The sequence below is a fragment of the Bremia lactucae genome, linkage group LG7 (genome assembly GCF_004359215.1).
Source record: "Bremia lactucae strain SF5 linkage group LG7, whole genome shotgun sequence".
NCBI lineage: Eukaryota > Oomycota > Peronosporomycetes > Peronosporales > Peronosporaceae > Bremia > Bremia lactucae.
The window spans coordinates 3,049,538-3,069,045 of NC_090616.1; the positions used below are offsets into that span (position 1 = coordinate 3,049,538).

The window sequence follows — 19,508 nt, forward strand, 5'->3', positions numbered from 1 at the left end:
CCGCGCTAATGTGTGAATTAAGTAATTTTGAAATCAAGTCGGGAGACTATAATGTCCAAGTTCACATCATTGAAGCACGTGACTTAGTGCCCAAGGACTCATCGGGAACGTCAGACCCCGTCGTGTACGTGGAAGTTTTTGGCAAGAAACAACAGACTGCCGTTAAAAAGCAAGTGCTGAGCTGCTTCTGGGATGATCTGTTAATCTTTTCGTTTCGTAATTTGGACAAATCCCAAGTCGAAATGGGTTATGTTCGCTTAAGCGTTATGGATGCCAACACGTTTCAACGAGCGGAACTTATCGGTGCTGCGCAATTCGATGTGTCGTATATCTATTCTCAAGCCAATCACCAATTGGCCAATGTTTGGATCGGTTTGACGGATACTACGAACACAAGAAATCAAGGCATTCAGGGATACTTGCGAGCCTCCGTCTCGATCATTGGACCAGGAGATAAACTCGTACCTCCACCTTCTCCATTTAGCGAAGGCGGGACTTCAGCCATGAACAATGTTATTATGCCTCCCAGTGTAACGCAGAATGTGCGTTTTCTTGGCGCAGTCATTCATGTAGCAGAGCACTTGCCTCCAATGGATGTTGCTGTAGTGGGCAAAGGGGGTCTTGATGCATATGTCAAGGGATCGATTGGTGGAGGGGATGCTATCCGGACTCGTGTGCGCACGAAAAAAGGTCGACGAGATGAGCTCTGCCCGAGCTTTAACGAAGAGCTACTGCTTGTGATACGTGAACCTTCAATGGCTGATTCGATTCAATTGGCCGTCTACGATTGGGACCAAGTTGGCTCGGATGAATTAGTAGGTTATGTCTATCAGAGTGTCAAAGTCGTCAAGGCAATGTATGGCAAGATAGGACCGTTTTGGGCCAACCTTTATGGCGCTCCCTTGCGACTCAAGTCTGTGGGCATCGGCGACTCGATGAAGAAGCAAATGAACACGTACCCGGATATTGCCAGCACTTACCGAGGTCGCCTTCTCCTAACGTTACGAATTGTGGATAATGATGACAACCGATTTGATGAAACGAATCAAAAGCGCAATATAAAGCGCATACCACGAGATTTGTACCCAAGGGAGCGCATCTATCGCTTACGTGCCCATTTTGTATGGGGTAGCCAAATCCCATCCTTTATGAGCTCAAAACGCCCAGGACAGAAAGCCAGGATGCAACTCGTCGTGTCCTGTGGTTTAAATGAAATTGCATCGTCTCGAACTCGAAATATTAATGGAACAGTCGAGTGGAACACCATGGAAGAAAGCGAGAAAATGCTACTGCCAGAAGACTTGTCACAAGTTCCCGACATTTTTCTGTATTTATGCCGAGGGGATGGCGATACTCGAAAGGCAGTGTGCTATCGTCGATATGCGGCACAAGAGCTTTTTGAAGGCTACCCAGCTCGTGACGACGAGGCGGGTTTTGAAGGTGGATTTTATAATAAAGTAGGCTGGATTTCAATGAAAGAAGATCAAGCAATTGATGCATTAGAAGACGAGACGTTTCCTGGAAATGTACTTATCCGTTTAGGGTTTGGCACCGAAGAAATGGCCATGAAAACAACGTGGAATCGATCAGACTTAGAGGCAGTGAACAAGCGTATTCCCTACCAACTTCGTGTACACATATATCAAGGCCGACGCCTACCTCCTGCTGACTCAAATGGCTTATTGGATCCATTTCTTGTTGTCCGATGCATGGGAGAAGAGAAATTAACATCGAAGAAAAAGAAGACGAGAGATCCCTTGTGGTACGAAACCCTCCACTTTGATGTTAATTTACCAGAGCTCCAGTATGCCCCTCAAGTGATGCTTCGTGTAATGGATTACGATGACTTCGATAGCAACGATTTCGTCGGATTGGTTGCACTTAATCTTTCGGAAGCCGTGATTCGCTCTTCAGATCAAGTCGCAGGGGAACATCAGCCATCGCTTCCTGACCCTCACTGGCATCGGATCATGTTTCAGGAGCCTGGCGACTGTGAAGGCGAGATTCTCGCATCGCTTGAACTAATTCGCAAACAATTCCCGGATGAAACCGTGCGACGAGCCCCTTCAATCGTGCCTCGAAACCGAAAAGCATTTTTAGAAATAACAGTATTAGGTCTTCGCAACCTGGAGCCGTATCAATTTATGCCCATTCAATTGCCTTTCGTCGAATTTGTTCTTGGCGGAAAAGACCATGCCGCCCAAGAAATGATTACTGAAAAATCGAAGCGGCCATCTGGAAGCAATCCTAATTTTCTTCAGCGCATTGTCAAGGAGGTTGAATTGCCCGAGAATGCACATTTTGCCCCTCGATTAAATATTATTGTTAAGGACACGCGGCTTGGTGGGTTCCAGACGCCTATTATTGGCTCGGCTTCGATTGAAATGAGCTCCAAGATTCCATGGTCAAGGCATTATCGGCCCCCTCAAACGGACGCACTAGCTGAAATTGAAATGGAATCCGCCGATGAGTGGGGAGACGATGCACCACTGCTGGGCAAGGCAGCAAGACGAAATGATTCACCAGTTACCGAGTTTGCAGACAATGGGGCTGGTGTCTTTGGTGCTTTAAAGAGCATGGGGGTAAATTTCGATCCAAACGGAGCTTTCGAGGAAACATCATCTCGTCGTTCGAGCCTTAAAGAAGGCGACGATTTGAATGCGAAGAAGTATTTAAAGCATCGTGAAATGGTCGATGGTGAGCTCGAGTCGGAGCTAAAAACAACTCCGTTTGAAAAGTATGGCCTCCATATTGGACAGAAGACAAAATCTTCGTCTTTGTTAGCAGCTATAAATCCGTTTTCGAGAAAGTCTCGGAGCGCTGGCGACAATACGAGCCTGTACAAAATGGTTGGATACTTCAAAGGATTAATTCGTGTTATTGAACGTGAAGACGAAAAGCCGTTGTTCGACTTCAATACGCTGCTTCAGACTCTTCCATATGAAGTACGAATCTATGTTTTGGATGGAGTAGGCTTTGCACCCATGGACATTGGGTTGAATGGCCGTCCAGGCAAATCAGATCCTTATCTACGCTTAAAACTTGGTGACAAGAAAATTAGCGATCGCAAAAATTACTTTGAAAACACGACAGACCCTGATTTTTACAAAATGTTCATGTTTAATGCAAAGCTTCCAGGTGCGAGCATCCTGACAATCGAAGCGATGGACCACGACCTAATTGGAGGCGATGATTTGATTGGAAAAACGACGATAGATCTTGAAGACCGTCTGTTTGACAGCCGATGGCAAGCAATGGGTAAAATGTACGAGACTTCAAGTCGTTTACGCTTAAAGCCGCTTGAGACCCGAACACTTAACATTTTTACGTCACGAGCTCCTATGGGTACACTTAAACTCTGGGTAGATATTTTGAGTCCAGCTCTAGCACACGACTACCCCGCGATCGATATTTCGCTGCCTCCACCAGTTGACATGGAGCTTCGAGTAGTGGTGTGGAAGGCCCGAAATGTTCCATCTTTTGATGCGATGGAAGACATGAATGATCTTTTTTTTCGCTGCTGGATGGAAGGATCAGAGTACCAAGAAACGGATATTCATTGGCGCGCAAAAAAAGGCAAGGGATCTTTCAATTGGCGAATGAAATTTCCAATAACTCTTGGCCACAAGCAGCTAAATACCAAGATTCCCTATTTTCACATCCAAGGTTGGGACAAGGACGTGCTCTCTGCAAACGATGCCATTGGCGAGCATACGCTGGATCTAGGACCATACTTCCGACAGGCCTATCAGCTTAAGACGAATGTCCAAGTCTATGAAGACGATGACGAGACAAGAAAGAAGAAGAAGAAAGCTTCGTCTGATGATGACGCGGCCGTCAAGAAGATTCGAGAAGCCACAGGACTCTGGGATGACGACGACCCGAGCGATTCCAAGTGGTTAAAACTCGAAGCACTCGATCACAAAACTAATACACGCAACTTTATGGGAGAAGTGTGCGTGTCGCTTGAGCTGGTGCCTGCAGAGAACGCGAAGAAGAATCCAGTGGGTCATGGTCGGTCATCTCCTAACAACTCGCCCTATTTGCCTCCTCCTGCTGGACGTCTTTCCTTCTCACTAAATCCATTCAAAGTGCTAAACGACCTTTTGGGACCTTCAATCTGCCATAGGCTCACGTGTTGCTTGTGTTGCGTGCTCTTCATGGTTTTCGTGTACTTTTTGGCGCCATTTATTAACGTGGCGATTATTGCGCTCAGAGGATAACATTTTTCTTTCCTTTGAAAGACATTTTGTTTGTTTTATAACAATGACATGATTGAGATTTCTGTCACAAATCTTGTATTGTGAGGTATTTCAGAAAGGAATGGTGGCTAACATTTTTTGTGTGACGTGCACAATGACTCGAATAATGAGCAAGCGTGTCGGGGTGGATGTGATAAAGAAAAGTGGTGAGATACCACATATATGGCGCTCTTCTTGCTCAAGTGCGACGTATAAGACAGTGTGAAAACAGAAGCCACAGCAGCGACAGAAGGAGCGTTTGCAAAAGAAGTAAGAAAGTCGTCGTCATTCCCCGCGAGCAATCGCGAATGGATGAGAACGACCGACGACGCCAGTAGCAATACGAAATAATGCAGAAGCAGGGAGCGGCGGAAGAATAGGACGCGTCGTGATCGCTGGGGCCTCCATGTCTCGTTAAGAAGGTTAGAAATGAGCCATTGCCCTGCACGATTCGGTCCGGTGCAGTTTGAACTTGAAAACTAATTGGGCAATCAGGAGGCACATAACTTGGCGGTTGTTACTTTACAAAGCGGTAGACAAAAGAAAACGGTACTATTTGATTTTAGACACAATTGATGGACTCCAGCTTTTGCCAACACGATGCAATGAAATGGCTTGACTACCCTGGATGCACGGAGGGTTATTGGGCAACTTCGCGATCCGAGTGGCGGCCACAAATTAGCTACAACAAAGCGATTTATGATGCCATTGGAGTCACAAGTTAAGTTTTTTTTTCAATTTCCACTTTGATGCACATCAGCAAACGTGTAGTAGTGGCTTTCTTCGTTGTAGTCATCGTAAATGTTGCGTCGCCTTGCAACAATTATGCGGCTACTAGACTAATCATCATAAAAAAGGAGTACAAGGACTTGGTCATTATCAACAAAAACAGTTCTTGATGCTGGCCATGCCTGCCAATTGAGTTATAGCTGGTTCCAATTTACAAGCAGCGATCGATCGTGCATTCTGGTTTGGTGACCTCAATTGCACACTAGGTGTGAAATGAAAGTACAAAAACGTTTTTTTATATTAAAATATGCCACTTGCATCTTCGAAAGACGTAAGAAATTGATTGTCACCCTCGTCGTTCGGTCAAGATTGATACAAAGTTGCACAAGTTTACGGAATCGGTGAGATGCTTCGTGAACGCTAAAGGCATTTGTAAAATTTAGTAATTGCTTCGAGGCTTTGCAGACGACCCACCAACGTAGCCCCTTTTAGGTGGCATCTTTGGCGCCGTGTATGGAAACACAGGTCGCTAGAGTGATTGAGTGAACTTGCGGCGCGTAAAGCTGCTCGCAGTTCCTCGATCCTTTTTGACGAATTTAAAATGAAACGGCCTAAAGTTGCCATAATGTTACACAGCCCCCATTAAGTACACTTGGTGTACTTAAGGGGATGATATGTTGCTTAATTAAAGTAATTAGACCTCGCACTCGGGTGTGGTTCACATTTGTGACCAAATCTTGTGTATGTGATGCACATGGGTGCATTCACATAAGGAGGGATGACGCCCCCAGAATGCTGATCCGTCTCTTATTGTCGACTACAATGGGTCGACACCGTTGCCGTCACCTCATAGTAGTGATGCGGACAACGAGCTCATGAGGAAGGATGATGGCGCATTATTGGTCAACTTCTCTCATGGCTCACAACATGGAGACAGCAACATTAACGAATGCTGTCTCGTCGTCTGCGCTTGATAGCTCAGCGACAGGTAATGAGACCACTGCCCATAAAGGCGCAGCCGCTTCTCCGTTGGGTATGGTCACAACGCCTGTTGTAAAGACTCAGGCGTAGATTGACTACGAGTGCTATCAGGTGTAGCGGACCATAATCCGTTATGGTTCTGATATTGAGGATTCGGAGCCCAAAGCTCCGCCGACAACACGTGAACGTGCTCAGTCGGTGTCACGAGCCAGTCGTTTAGAACGTGGCTATGTGACGGGTAGCATATCTATGATGCCTCCTCCATCTAAATGGCCTCGTTTAAACGGGCCAAGAGCGTCGCTCCTAGAGCGCGCTCTTGTAGACGCACATAATTATTATGGCGTCTTTCAATCATGGAGGGCTCAGGGAAAATCGCTTGGGCGTATTTTCCCGATCCCGGTCGTGTTGCGTTCAACTGAAACGCCCGACCAATACGAGGCGAAATTTCTGCACCGCATTCAACCACATTCCGATGGGATGAAACAGCGGTCGCAGCGAATTAATTTCGCCCGCTTGCGTGTGAAAGAGATCATGGGCGGTACTGTAGCCCCTGTTTCTTCTCACAACGCTACTTCTGCTAGTTTATTTGAGACTAGCGAAGAGGCCTCAGCTGGTTCTCCTTTTCATAGGCAGCCACCAATCCGGACACATCAATACGTAGGGTATCGATCGGTTCCCAGGAGTCAAAACTCTTCGGGTAACCTTTCCATTGGACGAGGATCTGATACCCATGTCTCACAGAGCGGTGGGCAAGCAACGTTCCAACAAGGAAGCGTTGATTCCCACCCGCATCCATTAGTGCAGGTGGCACCCGAAAGGAGTGGCGATCTCGCCCTCCTACTCGCGGCTGCCTTACCTATATCCGTCCAGTCACAGGCGTTTAGCGCTGCTGAACGACGTATTGCGGATCTCGAGGGTCAAGTCTCGCGACTGACCTCGGATCTTTTTGATGTCCGAGCGAAGGCTCGTCAGTTTTATGAACGCCTGAAGACTCGCTTGGACCGCTTTGATAGGAGAATGCTGAGGGGTCCGCGTTACTCGCGTGATGTCCCTCGCTCTCCAAGTCATGTTCGTGGTGGAAGGAGTCGGTCCGATAGTTTTTCGCTTTCACCGTCCCCCTCACTCGAACGACGCTCGACTCACAGTCGGCGTCACCGTCGGTCTCCTTAGACGGATGGGGATATGAAACCTCATTTGGGTCTACATACCGTTTCATACGACCCACGTAAAATACGGAGGGCGTCTTCATATACGGGATAAGGGTGAGCCTATAATTTAGGTCTTCAACCTCTTCGACCACCGTAAAGGGCCCAATAACACGCGGCAACAACTTCGAAGTACCACCAGGAAGTACAAAAATTGCATTCTTAGGTAGGGAAGCAGTACTTACTAGTACTTTTCAACCCACTCTAAAAAAGCGTTCAATATTTTTGCGACCAATTTGGTCCGCTTGCCATCGCGTCACGGACTTTTCGTGTGATGGCTAATTGCTCATCCACAAAGCGTTGAGCCTTGCTCACGCTTTTCGCATCAAACTCGCCTATGATGACGCCGAGAGGTCGGTCATAAAGCGTAGTTTTATTGACCACTGCTAAACTGGCAGAGTCAGTAGGGCAATTTCAGTCGTTGAGATGATACCCTCGCGGGTCATCGTCATATTGACGATACTATGCCCCTCTTTCGCACCCCTCCCCACTAGACTCGGGCTGCGCACAAACGAGACTGGCGTCTGAGAATGGCGCAGTCCGTTAATATAAAACGGCGTATCACCCATACTGGCGTGGACACTGTTATTTAAGCGAATTCCACAAAGGGCAATTGCTTGCTCCACTCTTTGGGAGTTGCTAAAGTGCCTAAGACATCCGCCATGACCCGATTGGCACGTTCTGTTTGGCCATCGGTCTGGGAATGATCTGCGGTCGACATGTGGAGCTTGCTACCTAGCAGCTCGAGCACATGTCGCCAAAAAACAGACGTAAACGTGGATCTCGGTCCAATACTATGGATTCGGGCATCCCGTGTAGTCGGTAAACATGATCCAGGAACAAGAGAGCTGCCTCCTTGCCTGTGATCGATGTCTTACATGGTGCTAAATGCACCATNATTGAACGTGAAGACGAAAAGCCGTTGTTCGACTTCAATACGCTGCTTCAGACTCTTCCATATGAAGTACGAATCTATGTTTTGGATGGAGTAGGCTTTGCACCCATGGACATTGGGTTGAATGGCCGTCCAGGCAAATCAGATCCTTATCTACGCTTAAAACTTGGTGACAAGAAAATTAGCGATCGCAAAAATTACTTTGAAAACACGACAGACCCTGATTTTTACAAAATGTTCATGTTTAATGCAAAGCTTCCAGGTGCGAGCATCCTGACAATCGAAGCGATGGACCACGACCTAATTGGAGGCGATGATTTGATTGGAAAAACGACGATAGATCTTGAAGACCGTCTGTTTGACAGCCGATGGCAAGCAATGGGTAAAATGTACGAGACTTCAAGTCGTTTACGCTTAAAGCCGCTTGAGACCCGAACACTTAACATTTTTACGTCACGAGCTCCTATGGGTACACTTAAACTCTGGGTAGATATTTTGAGTCCAGCTCTAGCACACGACTACCCCGCGATCGATATTTCGCTGCCTCCACCAGTTGACATGGAGCTTCGAGTAGTGGTGTGGAAGGCCCGAAATGTTCCATCTTTTGATGCGATGGAAGACATGAATGATCTTTTTTTTCGCTGCTGGATGGAAGGATCAGAGTACCAAGAAACGGATATTCATTGGCGCGCAAAAAAAGGCAAGGGATCTTTCAATTGGCGAATGAAATTTCCAATAACTCTTGGCCACAAGCAGCTAAATACCAAGATTCCCTATTTTCACATCCAAGGTTGGGACAAGGACGTGCTCTCTGCAAACGATGCCATTGGCGAGCATACGCTGGATCTAGGACCATACTTCCGACAGGCCTATCAGCTTAAGACGAATGTCCAAGTCTATGAAGACGATGACGAGACAAGAAAGAAGAAGAAGAAAGCTTCGTCTGATGATGACGCGGCCGTCAAGAAGATTCGAGAAGCCACAGGACTCTGGGATGACGACGACCCGAGCGATTCCAAGTGGTTAAAACTCGAAGCACTCGATCACAAAACTAATACACGCAACTTTATGGGAGAAGTGTGCGTGTCGCTTGAGCTGGTGCCTGCAGAGAACGCGAAGAAGAATCCAGTGGGTCATGGTCGGTCATCTCCTAACAACTCGCCCTATTTGCCTCCTCCTGCTGGACGTCTTTCCTTCTCACTAAATCCATTCAAAGTGCTAAACGACCTTTTGGGACCTTCAATCTGCCATAGGCTCACGTGTTGCTTGTGTTGCGTGCTCTTCATGGTTTTCGTGTACTTTTTGGCGCCATTTATTAACGTGGCGATTATTGCGCTCAGAGGATAACATTTTTCTTTCCTTTGAAAGACATTTTGTTTGTTTTATAACAATGACATGATTGAGATTTCTGTCACAAATCTTGTATTGTGAGGTATTTCAGAAAGGAATGGTGGCTAACATTTTTTGTGTGACGTGCACAATGACTCGAATAATGAGCAAGCGTGTCGGGGTGGATGTGATAAAGAAAAGTGGTGAGATACCACATATATGGCGCTCTTCTTGCTCAAGTGCGACGTATAAGACAGTGTGAAAACAGAAGCCACAGCAGCGACAGAAGGAGCGTTTGCAAAAGAAGTAAGAAAGTCGTCGTCATTCCCCGCGAGCAATCGCGAATGGATGAGAACGACCGACGACGCCAGTAGCAATACGAAATAATGCAGAAGCAGGGAGCGGCGGAAGAATAGGACGCGTCGTGATCGCTGGGGCCTCCATGTCTCGTTAAGAAGGTTAGAAATGAGCCATTGCCCTGCACGATTCGGTCCGGTGCAGTTTGAACTTGAAAACTAATTGGGCAATCAGGAGGCACATAACTTGGCGGTTGTTACTTTACAAAGCGGTAGACAAAAGAAAACGGTACTATTTGATTTTAGACACAATTGATGGACTCCAGCTTTTGCCAACACGATGCAATGAAATGGCTTGACTACCCTGGATGCACGGAGGGTTATTGGGCAACTTCGCGATCCGAGTGGCGGCCACAAATTAGCTACAACAAAGCGATTTATGATGCCATTGGAGTCACAAGTTAAGTTTTTTTTTCAATTTCCACTTTGATGCACATCAGCAAACGTGTAGTAGTGGCTTTCTTCGTTGTAGTCATCGTAAATGTTGCGTCGCCTTGCAACAATTATGCGGCTACTAGACTAATCATCATAAAAAAGGAGTACAAGGACTTGGTCATTATCAACAAAAACAGTTCTTGATGCTGGCCATGCCTGCCAATTGAGTTATAGCTGGTTCCAATTTACAAGCAGCGATCGATCGTGCATTCTGGTTTGGTGACCTCAATTGCACACTAGGTGTGAAATGAAAGTACAAAAACGTTTTTTTATATTAAAATATGCCACTTGCATCTTCGAAAGACGTAAGAAATTGATTGTCACCCTCGTCGTTCGGTCAAGATTGATACAAAGTTGCACAAGTTTACGGAATCGGTGAGATGCTTCGTGAACGCTAAAGGCATTTGTAAAATTTAGTAATTGCTTCGAGGCTTTGCAGACGACCCACCAACGTAGCCCCTTTTAGGTGGCATCTTTGGCGCCGTGTATGGAAACACAGGTCGCTAGAGTGATTGAGTGAACTAGCGGCGCGTAAAGCTGCTCGCAGTTCCTCGATCCTCTTTGACGAATTTAAAATGAAACGGCCTAAAGTTGCCATAATGTTACACAGCCCCCATTAAGTACACTTGGTGTACTTAAGGGGATGATATGTTGCTTAATTAAAGTCACTACGCCATATGCCCTGCCACCTTCCGATGATGTTCGGAGAGGTGGGGGGAATGAGCCTAATCGATGTTGAGGCTCATTTTCACGTGCACACGCAGAGATGCAGGTCATGTGAAGGATTTTAAGTGCTATGAAGTGTAGGCGGGCACGTCGTAATGCGACCACCCTCTACTTAGACACACACCTAACACAGCGAGGACGCGGTTTGACCAGTTTCTCTTGCGTGCAGTGAGGTAGTTGCGGTGGGCGCGTTAGTGACTTCACCCAACGCACTGAGTACTCCGTTTAAGTGTCGTCACGGAAGCGGTAATCCGGCTCCTCGGGCGCACTTACCAAGTAGGAAGTAGTTTTCAGACTGATTTATATTTAATCGTATTAAAATTTAGTACCTATTTTTACCAAACAAAACGTCATCTCTATAGATAACACTTAATATGTATTGCGAGCGTATCTTTCTAGATACCTCGCGTAACGGATGACGCTAGGCGTCATTCCTCCTAATGTGAATGCACCCATGTGCATCACATACACAAGGGTTGGTCACAAATGTGAACCACACCCGAGTGGTGGGTCTAATTACTATAATTTAGTAATTGGCCACCCCCTTAAGTACACCAAGTGTACTTAACGGGGGCTGTGTAACATAATGGTAATTTTAGCATGTTACACAACAGCTTCTATCGACAGAAATCGTCGGTTGTTGAACGCTTCCCAGGACGCGTCAGGGTCAGCAGTGGCAGTTGCAGCAGCGGCATTAAGAAGGTTTTCGTGGTTCATTGTGATATAGAGCAAGATTAGGTCGCGCGGGAAAGGGAAGCTTTAATATATCAATATTGTATTTACTAAAAATAGATTGAAATTACGCCAAATATTTGCTGACTACTCCTATGGTTATATTACTGTAGATACAATTAATTGAAATGGTTGCTGATCATGTAATTTTGCCTTTTTGGCTAACTATTGAGCCTAAATAATGTGTTGTCTATCGGATAAAAATGTTTTCACTGGTAAGGATGACTAAATTAAAAACAACCTTTTATGGTTGTTCTGTCACATATTTAGACCTTTAATATTGAAAAAAGAATGCACTTTCAAATTCATACTATTCTTATTATTGCACTCGTGTAAAAATTCAATCATGGTCCAGCACCGCAATAAGGTGGCATTGAACCCAGGCTACAGTCAACTGGTACGTCTTCTTTTGTCTTCCTCGTAATATGCACTAAACTTAGAACCCTCCATCAATAGCATTGGATGCAGCTAAGCCAATCAGGACAAGACCTATCGGGTCTTCGTGGTGGTACGCCGCATCGCGATATCTCGATGGAAGATGTAAGTCGCCATTGCACCGAAAGCGACTGCTGGAGTGTGTTGGACGGTAAAGTATACAACATGACACCGTATTTTAAATATCACCCTGGAGGCGTTGCAGAATTGCTGCGAGCGGCAGGCGGGGACTGTACAGATCTATTCAATGAAAAGCATCCATGGGTCAATGGTCACGGTATGTTGGACAAATGCTATGTAGGTCAATTGGACTCAAATTTAAAGGAGTCTTCTTCACATGTATCTCGATTTGCTCTGGATAAAATTCAGTGGCGGGCTTTTTCGCTCGTCTCAAAACAGACCGTATGTCAACAGACGGTTAAATTCACGTTTAAATTACCCGGCACGAAGGTGCTGGGCCTCGAGATACCAGGACAGCACCTTAAACTACGAGCCAATATTAATGGCCAAATAATCGAGAGAGCATTTACCCCAACGACCAATCTACTCCAATTGTCGTCTTTCGACTTGGTGGTCAAAGTTTATCCGGACGGGGTCATGAGTAGCTATTTAAATACCTTGACCGTTGGAGACTCGGTCGAAATGCAAGGACCACAGGGTACACTCGGTTATCCTAACGCTGGAATAGTGACAGTGGGAGGCCAAGCAAAGATGACTAAAGTACGCCACGTTGTAATGGTTGCTGCAGGCACGGGTATTACTCCTATGCTTCAGCTTATTCGTGCAATTGTAGAAAATAGCACTGACAAGGCCAAAATCACGCTAGTGTACTGCAATCATTCGGTAGAGCATATAATTGCACTTTCGCAGCTAGAGCCGCTGGCCAATATGTTTGTAGACCGTATCAAGGTGCATCACATCCTTCACGAGGTCTGCGAGACAGACTTGGGCTCAGTGAAGTCAGGAAAGCGTCTTGATGCGACAATTCTTGCCAAGCTGCTCCCCATTCCAGCTCATGACGTGGCAGTTTTTCATTGTGGCCCTCCATCGTTTGACGACGCAATACAAGAGATGCTTGAAATAGTAGGTTATATGAAAGATCAGATATTTAGGTTTTGAATTTAAGTAATCAAAATCTCATTAACCATCCATAGCTTCTACCGCTCTACCACTTTTGAATGTGAAAACTTCACTAGTTAAGGCAATTTCCAATGTTACAACACCAGGCTACAAAAATAAAATGAATACAAACTGCTAACTTCATAACGACACCACCAAATGAATGTTATATATCATATGATATTTTAGTTTTCAATTGCTGCGCACAAATCACTCATTCGTCACCCGAGAATAAAATTTGAGCCATTTCTTGGAACTTTTTCACGCCTTTCAAAGTAGTTATGATTCCTCAAATTTTTATTACTGCATATAAATTTCAGACGATTTCTTCTTGACGAATTTTTACGCAGAGCGGCACATTGCACTGCGGCACTGAGCAATTCATAGCATGATAAGCAAACAGATCAGCTGTGATTCTGGCTAGCCGGTACGATCGCCATTTGTCACTGTGCGATGCCCAGCAGATGCTGCGCAAGAAGCGTTTCATATGTGGACAGAAGAATTGGAGCTCTGGATCTGTGCACTTGATATCATCGCAATTGCTAGCGTGAATCAAGAGTAAATTGCTTTTTTCCGGGTCAGCTTCAAGCGCCTCCGCGATCTGAATAGCAGCATAATTAGCACTGAGCAAATTCTGTGACTGTGTTTGCGGTCACGTACTGGAATCGACGTGGGGTCTATTCGGCTTGTCGGACTTTTCGGTGGATTGTGAGCAATTGGCGCATTCAAAATTGGCTTTGGCGCTGCTGCTGAATTGTCGTTTATCGCTATACTTTCCTGTGCTGTTTTGTCGTTTGTCGCTATACTTTCCTTGGCTAAATTGTCGTTTACCGCTATAATTTCCTCTGTACCTACCTTTTCGTTTTCCTGCTTTATTTTCACAACAGAAGTAGCAGGATACTTGACAATGCAATTTGGACAATACCATGCCTCATCAGGCACCTTTAGAAGTGGAGGCTGAAGGCAACCAATATGAATTTCTGCATTGCAGTCCTCGCACAGAATTATTTCGTCTTCCCTGTCTGATTTCTTGCAAACTTCACATGCAGTGTCGGTCCGCTCTTCGTCCATCTCTACGTCCAAGGCATTCTCTTCCATATCGCGCGATGGCTCTTGCTGCTGCTGCGGCAATTCCTGCTCAAAGTCACTAAGCTCGTCCATAGGATTTACTTCATGCGTGTCCACTTCGCTACATGACTCGCTCTGGTAGTCACGGACGGAAATAAATTGTGGCGTCGACCGACCAGAGCTTCCGCTAGCATTACTGAAGCCGTTGGTGGCTTGCGTTGGTGTGTTAACCAATAAAGCTGAGCGTTTGTAGAATACCAGAGGCCACATGTCATAATAAGGAACAGCATAGAGAAACGTGCTTTAGAAGGCATCGTACTCTGCTCGACCTTCACTGTTGAAGGCACTGGCTCGTAGCTCGAGCCTCTAAACGCAGCTGCGCGAAGCGCTGCCTGTCCAGAGAACTTAAAAATGGTAAGCTTAACAAATGCATCAATGCGGTGCAGATCTTGGTCTTGTGCCACTGCATCTTCCCAGCTGAATCGCACGCGTGGACTCGAGGTGGTCATTTTTGTTGTGCAACTTTCTGGAACCTCAGCAAGAGAATAAGCCTTGAATTTTGACACTCACGAGGCGACAATGAAAACACTCGTGTTTTTTTATAATCAGTTATTATGTTTTGTAATATTAGGACTGAACTGCTAAAGTAGCAAATTCAGGCTCATTGCTTCGGGCGAAAAATAGCATTGATCTCATCCTGATAAAAATGTTTCTGTTGCTTCTGTTTCCTTTTCTGATTTTTCTTATCCCGCGATTGTCTTGACTGTTTCCCTGATGCTGCTCCAGCATTAGTCGTTGTTGCCTGCAACGCACATTCCAAGTCTTCTATTTTTTCGTACATAAAATCAATTAAGATGTCGACATTCATGCCAAGAGGAATGAGAATTCCCATGCCCAGCTCTGGATATTCTTCATCCCATGCTACCTGTGGATCTTTCACCTGGACATCATCTGTGAGCAGCATCGTGATTTTGTTCCAAACAAGGCTATGCAAACGCAACTCAACAAAATTGACGAGTAAAAAATTCGCAATCCAATGAAACGCACTCATTTTCATGTGTGGGTCGTGAAATTTGGGTAACAACAGCCTTGAGTGGAGTAAAGTCGTCAGTACGGCATGTTGCGAAGCTGTCCAGTATAATACAACAAGACAGGTAAGCGAGGCAATTCTCAGTCAACACAAAAATCGCTCTTACTCGGAACGTCTTCTAAACCCGTCGTCGTTTCCTGCACGATTTCTCTTTCATGCGTGAGCATCTTGTGAAAGATTTTATTGAATTGTTCGTGCTCGCGTTTCTTCGCTCGATTCTGCTGGCCAGCACAAATTCTATCCCTATCTCCTTGTTCGACCGCACTATCGTCCTCTGCAAGCCACATAGCTAGTGCTGTCGTTTTCATTGTCTCTCCTTCGCCCACTACAAACGGCACTTGAGCTACCTCGAACAAATCCTGTAATATTCGTTTGGTGATGCGTTGCCACTCCCGCGCGAAAGGAGCCGAAAGTGCAGAGTAAGGGTCCTCGCGAGCAGAAATCGATCTGGCAACATTGGACAATGTCCGCTGAACAAGACGACTGGGCACTACAATCGTATACTTGACAGCTACAAATCTACCCACGGGCACCTGGGCTTTATAATCGTTCAAAGGGACATGAAAGGTCAGCGGAAAGTGCAGTGGCTCGTCTAAAATATCATAGCGGTTAGCAACATGTCCCAACAATTGCTTGCGCGCATTGAATGCGTCGTTATTGCAGCCGAATGCGGCTAATTCAAGAAATATATTTAGCTGTTTTAAAGCCCCTTCATTTTCCTGTGCTAATTCAGGTGCTTCTCTTTGGAGTGTATCAGGATGTAGTCGTAGCAGCAAAGGAGACACGAAGGATGTGAGATTTAGTCCCTTCAAGTTGCGAGGACTTCGAATTGAAGCCAGCCATCGGCGCTGCATTATGAATGGCAAATTAAAACACCCAAATGAGCAAAAATTTTGGTGTTACACGAACTGATGCATCATCGATTTGCCAACAAATAGAATGAATGCATACAATGTTTCACGGTTAGTTAATTGTGTAGGGGAACCTGAATTTTACAGCAAAGATTGACATTGTTACACCAGCAAGTTTCATCATTGTAAAGCGGTAAAATTCACGTAATCTAGTGCAATGGAAATGTGTGTTGCATACAAGGAAATCACCCAGCTCCATTTCATTAATTGGTTTGCACGAAATTGTGGCTTTTATGTCGATAGTTGAAGTGTTTCTCGTAGTTCTATATCATTTTAGATTTTGAGACTTCAAGTAAATTTGCAATGACGTCGCCAGTATTTTAAAAAACTAGCACAATTTCCAATATATCTTGGTATCGAGTTCCATACTATTACAGGTCATAAGGCGGAAAGCTTTCATGAATATTTGAATACTTTGATGGAATTTCTGCAATTTAAAATCAGGACTGCTATAAAAAAGTGCAAGACTGATGGATAAAATTAAACAACTACGCGGAAATTGAATAGCGAGCTGGTGAATAAAAAGCATCATGTGAGCGCTCAATTTGCGAAGTTTTAAAATAAGCATTTTTTCGTCATAGCTGTAATGCGTTTCGAGTCAATGAGCAATGAGGATCTGTTTGCATGTTAAAAGCCAATTTTAGCCATTGACCTTATAGTGGCGATGCAATTGAAGGTTCATAAGCGATGGCGTAAGGATGAAGATTTGAAAATGGATACTATTACCTAAACTTAATACTTTAATCTTTATTCATCTAATGCTGCTTATCGTTAAACACCGCCATCTTCCTCTACATCGTCCTCATTTACATCATGCGACTGTGCCACAATAGTCGCTGCCTTCTGCTGTGGAGAGCCATGGGTATATGAAGTGCGCCGAACAAATGACCCATGATTTAAGCTTCCATTCAACCTACAATCTTCTCTATTGCGGCCACGATGAATCATGTTGAGAGATGACCGAAGTTGCTCAATAACACCATTATCTTGATACTCATCTACAAAAGGATCCGAAGATGTGGAAGATCGACAACTTGTAGGACCACCTTGTAAAAATGCCGACCACAGCCTCTCAAACTCCAGCTGTTCCCGTACCGGCTCAGCTCTGTTTTTACTTGCGCAACTTCGTAATCCTTTTTCTTTTCAAGCTTAATTGACCGCTGTTTCGAGTGTGAAGCTGCAAGTCTTTGCAATGCTCCATCTTCTGCACTGAAGCTCGAAGCGTTTCCGCTTCTTGCTTGGCTGCTTCCAGTTCCAATTGCAATGATTCCTGCTTCTTTTCGATTAAAAGGTCGTTAGTCAACGGCTCAAATTCTCGAAGAGAGTGATCAATCGGTGGCAGTCCAATACGACCATGAAGCTCATTCAGAAAATCGAGCTTCTGAGGCCATTTGTCTTCTTCAGTTGCTGATGGCGTATTCATAGACGTACTTAGTTGCAAATCCTGAAAGTCAAAGACTTCATTCTCATCACTTTCTCCCTCTTGAACCTCTATTTCCCCAGTCACATCATTTGGCCCTCCCCCTGCGTCACCATAAGCCTCGGCTGCTTTCTTTGCTCTTCTCTCATACACTTTCTGCATCAATCGTGCTCGGATCTTTGAAATCAGGATCAAGTGGTCTAACTTTTTTCTCATCTTGTCATTACCATGCTTGAGCTTGACCACTAGCTCCTTCTTCTCTGTCAAACATCATCTTTGATTTTGCTGCGACCGTTGGTACGCTGAAGCCAGCGCCTTTTGACCCGAATCTGCTGCCAGTACATTATTTGTCCATTCGGACAGTTCTTCAGCACGTTCCAGGTAAGCTAACGCTTTGGTCTTGACAATGTCCTGCAGATACGGGGCTGCCTGGCGTCGTCCGATCTTGATTAGCATCTGCCCCGTTCGAATATACGCATCAATAGCGGTGTGCGGCATTTGTTTACGCTCATGGTCAATTGCGTAACGAGCCACAATCACGGCTTCTTCGTAGTCTGCGCCTAGTATTTCGGCAGCTGTTAATTTGAGCGTATCTTCTTCTCCAGACCGTACAGGCCTTGCAGACGTTCGCGTCGTTGCAGAACGCGCGAGCAATGCGTGGCTCATAAATTCACTAAAATTACCAAACGCACGCGGAGAAGCGCGTTGCACGGGCTCGTGATCTATCCCGTGCGAGAAAAGACAGGTTGGCTTAAAGACGAAGCATTCACATCAGAGCTTGAAGAAATTTCCGGCAATAATACAGACGTGGTATTTTCTTTTGACATATGTAAGCATGTAATTGGCGGCTTTGATCGCTTACTTACGCGTAGCGTCCGCAAGCGGCCCTCCAAGTCCATGCGACTTGCCATACTTATCGAGAATACGCAACGTTGAAGAGAGTAAACGTCAATGTTTGGTTTAATTTGGAGAAATTCTGATTACGAAGAATTTTCTAATTCACAGATCAAACAAATATAGAGGGCACTGCCGACTTGTACTGTAGCGGGGCACTACTGACATGTACTGCTTCAGTACAAGTCCACTTCGCACTGCCTCAGTGCGAGTGGTGCCTCACGTCACTTTACGTACACTAGTACGTGCAGAGTAAGACTCTCTATAACACTTGCTTTAAAGAGGGTTAATATAAAACTATTAATAAAAATAAGCTTCTTCTTGTCCATCTACTTAATACTAACTTTATTATAGACTAATACAAAACATGTAATAAAGTCTTATCTGTCTTTCTCTTTGCGCGCGTCCAGCGCTGGCGGAGAAATTAGATAAAATGGTATATATCTACAAATGGATAAGCTTTTAGAATATTACCATGTAAAGTAATATTCTCCAAATATTATCTACCTATTAGATAATATATTAATTAACAACCTTTAAGTGTTAATTTCATGTAACGATAAACCCCGTTACATCATCCCTCCCTTAAACGACAATCACTCTGACTGTCAATGGGAAGAGTGGTTACTATAAGACCACTTTATTAAAAACGATGTTGATTGGAGAACCATCATTTTTAGTTCTATCGCATGGTTCACAAGTCCATGCGCTATGCAAATAGTGCGGCGCCTTCGGCTGCGGTTCATGCAGCCGCGGGCGACGCATTATTGTCTCTTGCGGCAGACGTTCCGTCTGCCGTATTGTCATCTTCTCCCGCAACTCTAAATGTAGCGGGTGCACGTGGTGAAACACCACGTGAATGCGACTCCTCTTTGGAGGTCGACTACGAATGCGAGTTGAACAAAATGGCCGGCTCGGGGAGAACAGAGCAGTCGCCTGATC

General features: G+C 45.2%; 7 protein-coding genes across 7 annotated transcripts; 3 read left to right on the top strand and 4 right to left on the bottom strand.

The window, feature by feature from the left end:
- Window positions 1-8: 8 nt before the first annotated feature.
- Window positions 9-4,223, top strand: CCR75_004088 (uncharacterized protein; the record flags this gene model as incomplete). The annotated part of the gene is made up of 1 exon (XM_067962178.1): window positions 9-4,223. One exon carries the CDS (start codon window positions 9-11, stop codon window positions 4,221-4,223), a length of 4,215 nt encoding a protein of 1,404 aa, XP_067822755.1.
- Window positions 4,224-8,159: 3,936 nt separating this feature from the next.
- CCR75_004087 (uncharacterized protein) lies at window positions 8,160-9,398 on the top strand (the record flags this gene model as incomplete). The annotated part of the gene is made up of 1 exon (XM_067962177.1): window positions 8,160-9,398. One exon carries the CDS (start codon window positions 8,160-8,162, stop codon window positions 9,396-9,398), a length of 1,239 nt encoding a protein of 412 aa, XP_067822760.1.
- A 2,577-nt stretch (window positions 9,399-11,975) lies between these two features.
- On the top strand, window positions 11,976-13,183 carry CCR75_004086 (uncharacterized protein; the record flags this gene model as incomplete). Its single annotated transcript, XM_067962176.1, has 2 exons — window positions 11,976-12,026; window positions 12,098-13,183. The coding sequence occupies 2 exons, from the start codon at window positions 11,976-11,978 to the stop codon at window positions 13,181-13,183; spliced, it is 1,137 nt and encodes a 378-aa protein (XP_067822761.1).
- Window positions 13,184-13,204: 21 nt separating this feature from the next.
- Window positions 13,205-14,760, bottom strand: CCR75_004085 (uncharacterized protein; the record flags this gene model as incomplete). Its single annotated transcript, XM_067962175.1, has 4 exons — window positions 13,205-13,291; window positions 13,506-13,784; window positions 13,844-14,490; window positions 14,571-14,760. 4 exons carry the CDS (start codon window positions 14,758-14,760, stop codon window positions 13,205-13,207), a joined length of 1,203 nt encoding a protein of 400 aa, XP_067822762.1.
- A 66-nt stretch (window positions 14,761-14,826) lies between these two features.
- Window positions 14,827-16,450, bottom strand: CCR75_004084 (uncharacterized protein). Its single transcript, XM_067962174.1, has 2 exons — window positions 15,448-16,450; window positions 14,827-15,379 (listed from the first exon to the last, which is right to left on the bottom strand). The coding sequence occupies exons 1-2, from the start codon at window positions 16,193-16,195 to the stop codon at window positions 14,913-14,915; spliced, it is 1,215 nt and encodes a 404-aa protein (XP_067822763.1). The 5' UTR covers window positions 16,196-16,450; the 3' UTR covers window positions 14,827-14,912.
- Window positions 16,451-17,023: 573 nt separating this feature from the next.
- CCR75_004083 (uncharacterized protein) lies at window positions 17,024-17,888 on the bottom strand (the record flags this gene model as incomplete). Its single annotated transcript, XM_067962173.1, is given in 2 exon segments — window positions 17,024-17,357; window positions 17,368-17,888. 2 exon segments carry the CDS (start codon window positions 17,886-17,888, stop codon window positions 17,024-17,026), a joined length of 855 nt encoding a protein of 284 aa, XP_067822756.1.
- Window positions 17,889-17,942: 54 nt separating this feature from the next.
- CCR75_004082 (uncharacterized protein) lies at window positions 17,943-18,583 on the bottom strand (the record flags this gene model as incomplete). Its single annotated transcript, XM_067962172.1, has 2 exons — window positions 17,943-18,422; window positions 18,443-18,583. 2 exons carry the CDS (start codon window positions 18,581-18,583, stop codon window positions 17,943-17,945), a joined length of 621 nt encoding a protein of 206 aa, XP_067822757.1.
- Between the last annotated feature and the right edge of the window lie 925 nt (window positions 18,584-19,508).

Excerpts from the sequence above, each read along its gene's own strand:
- CCR75_004084 (XM_067962174.1), bottom strand. The coding sequence starts at position 16,195 with ATGCAGCGCCGATGGCTGGCTTCAATTCGAAGTCCTCGCAACTTGAAG. Across the intron at positions 15,380-15,447 it reads GGGTTTAGAAGACGTTCCGA|CTTCGCAACATGCCGTACTG; the intron begins GTAAGAGCGATT and ends TATACTGGACAG.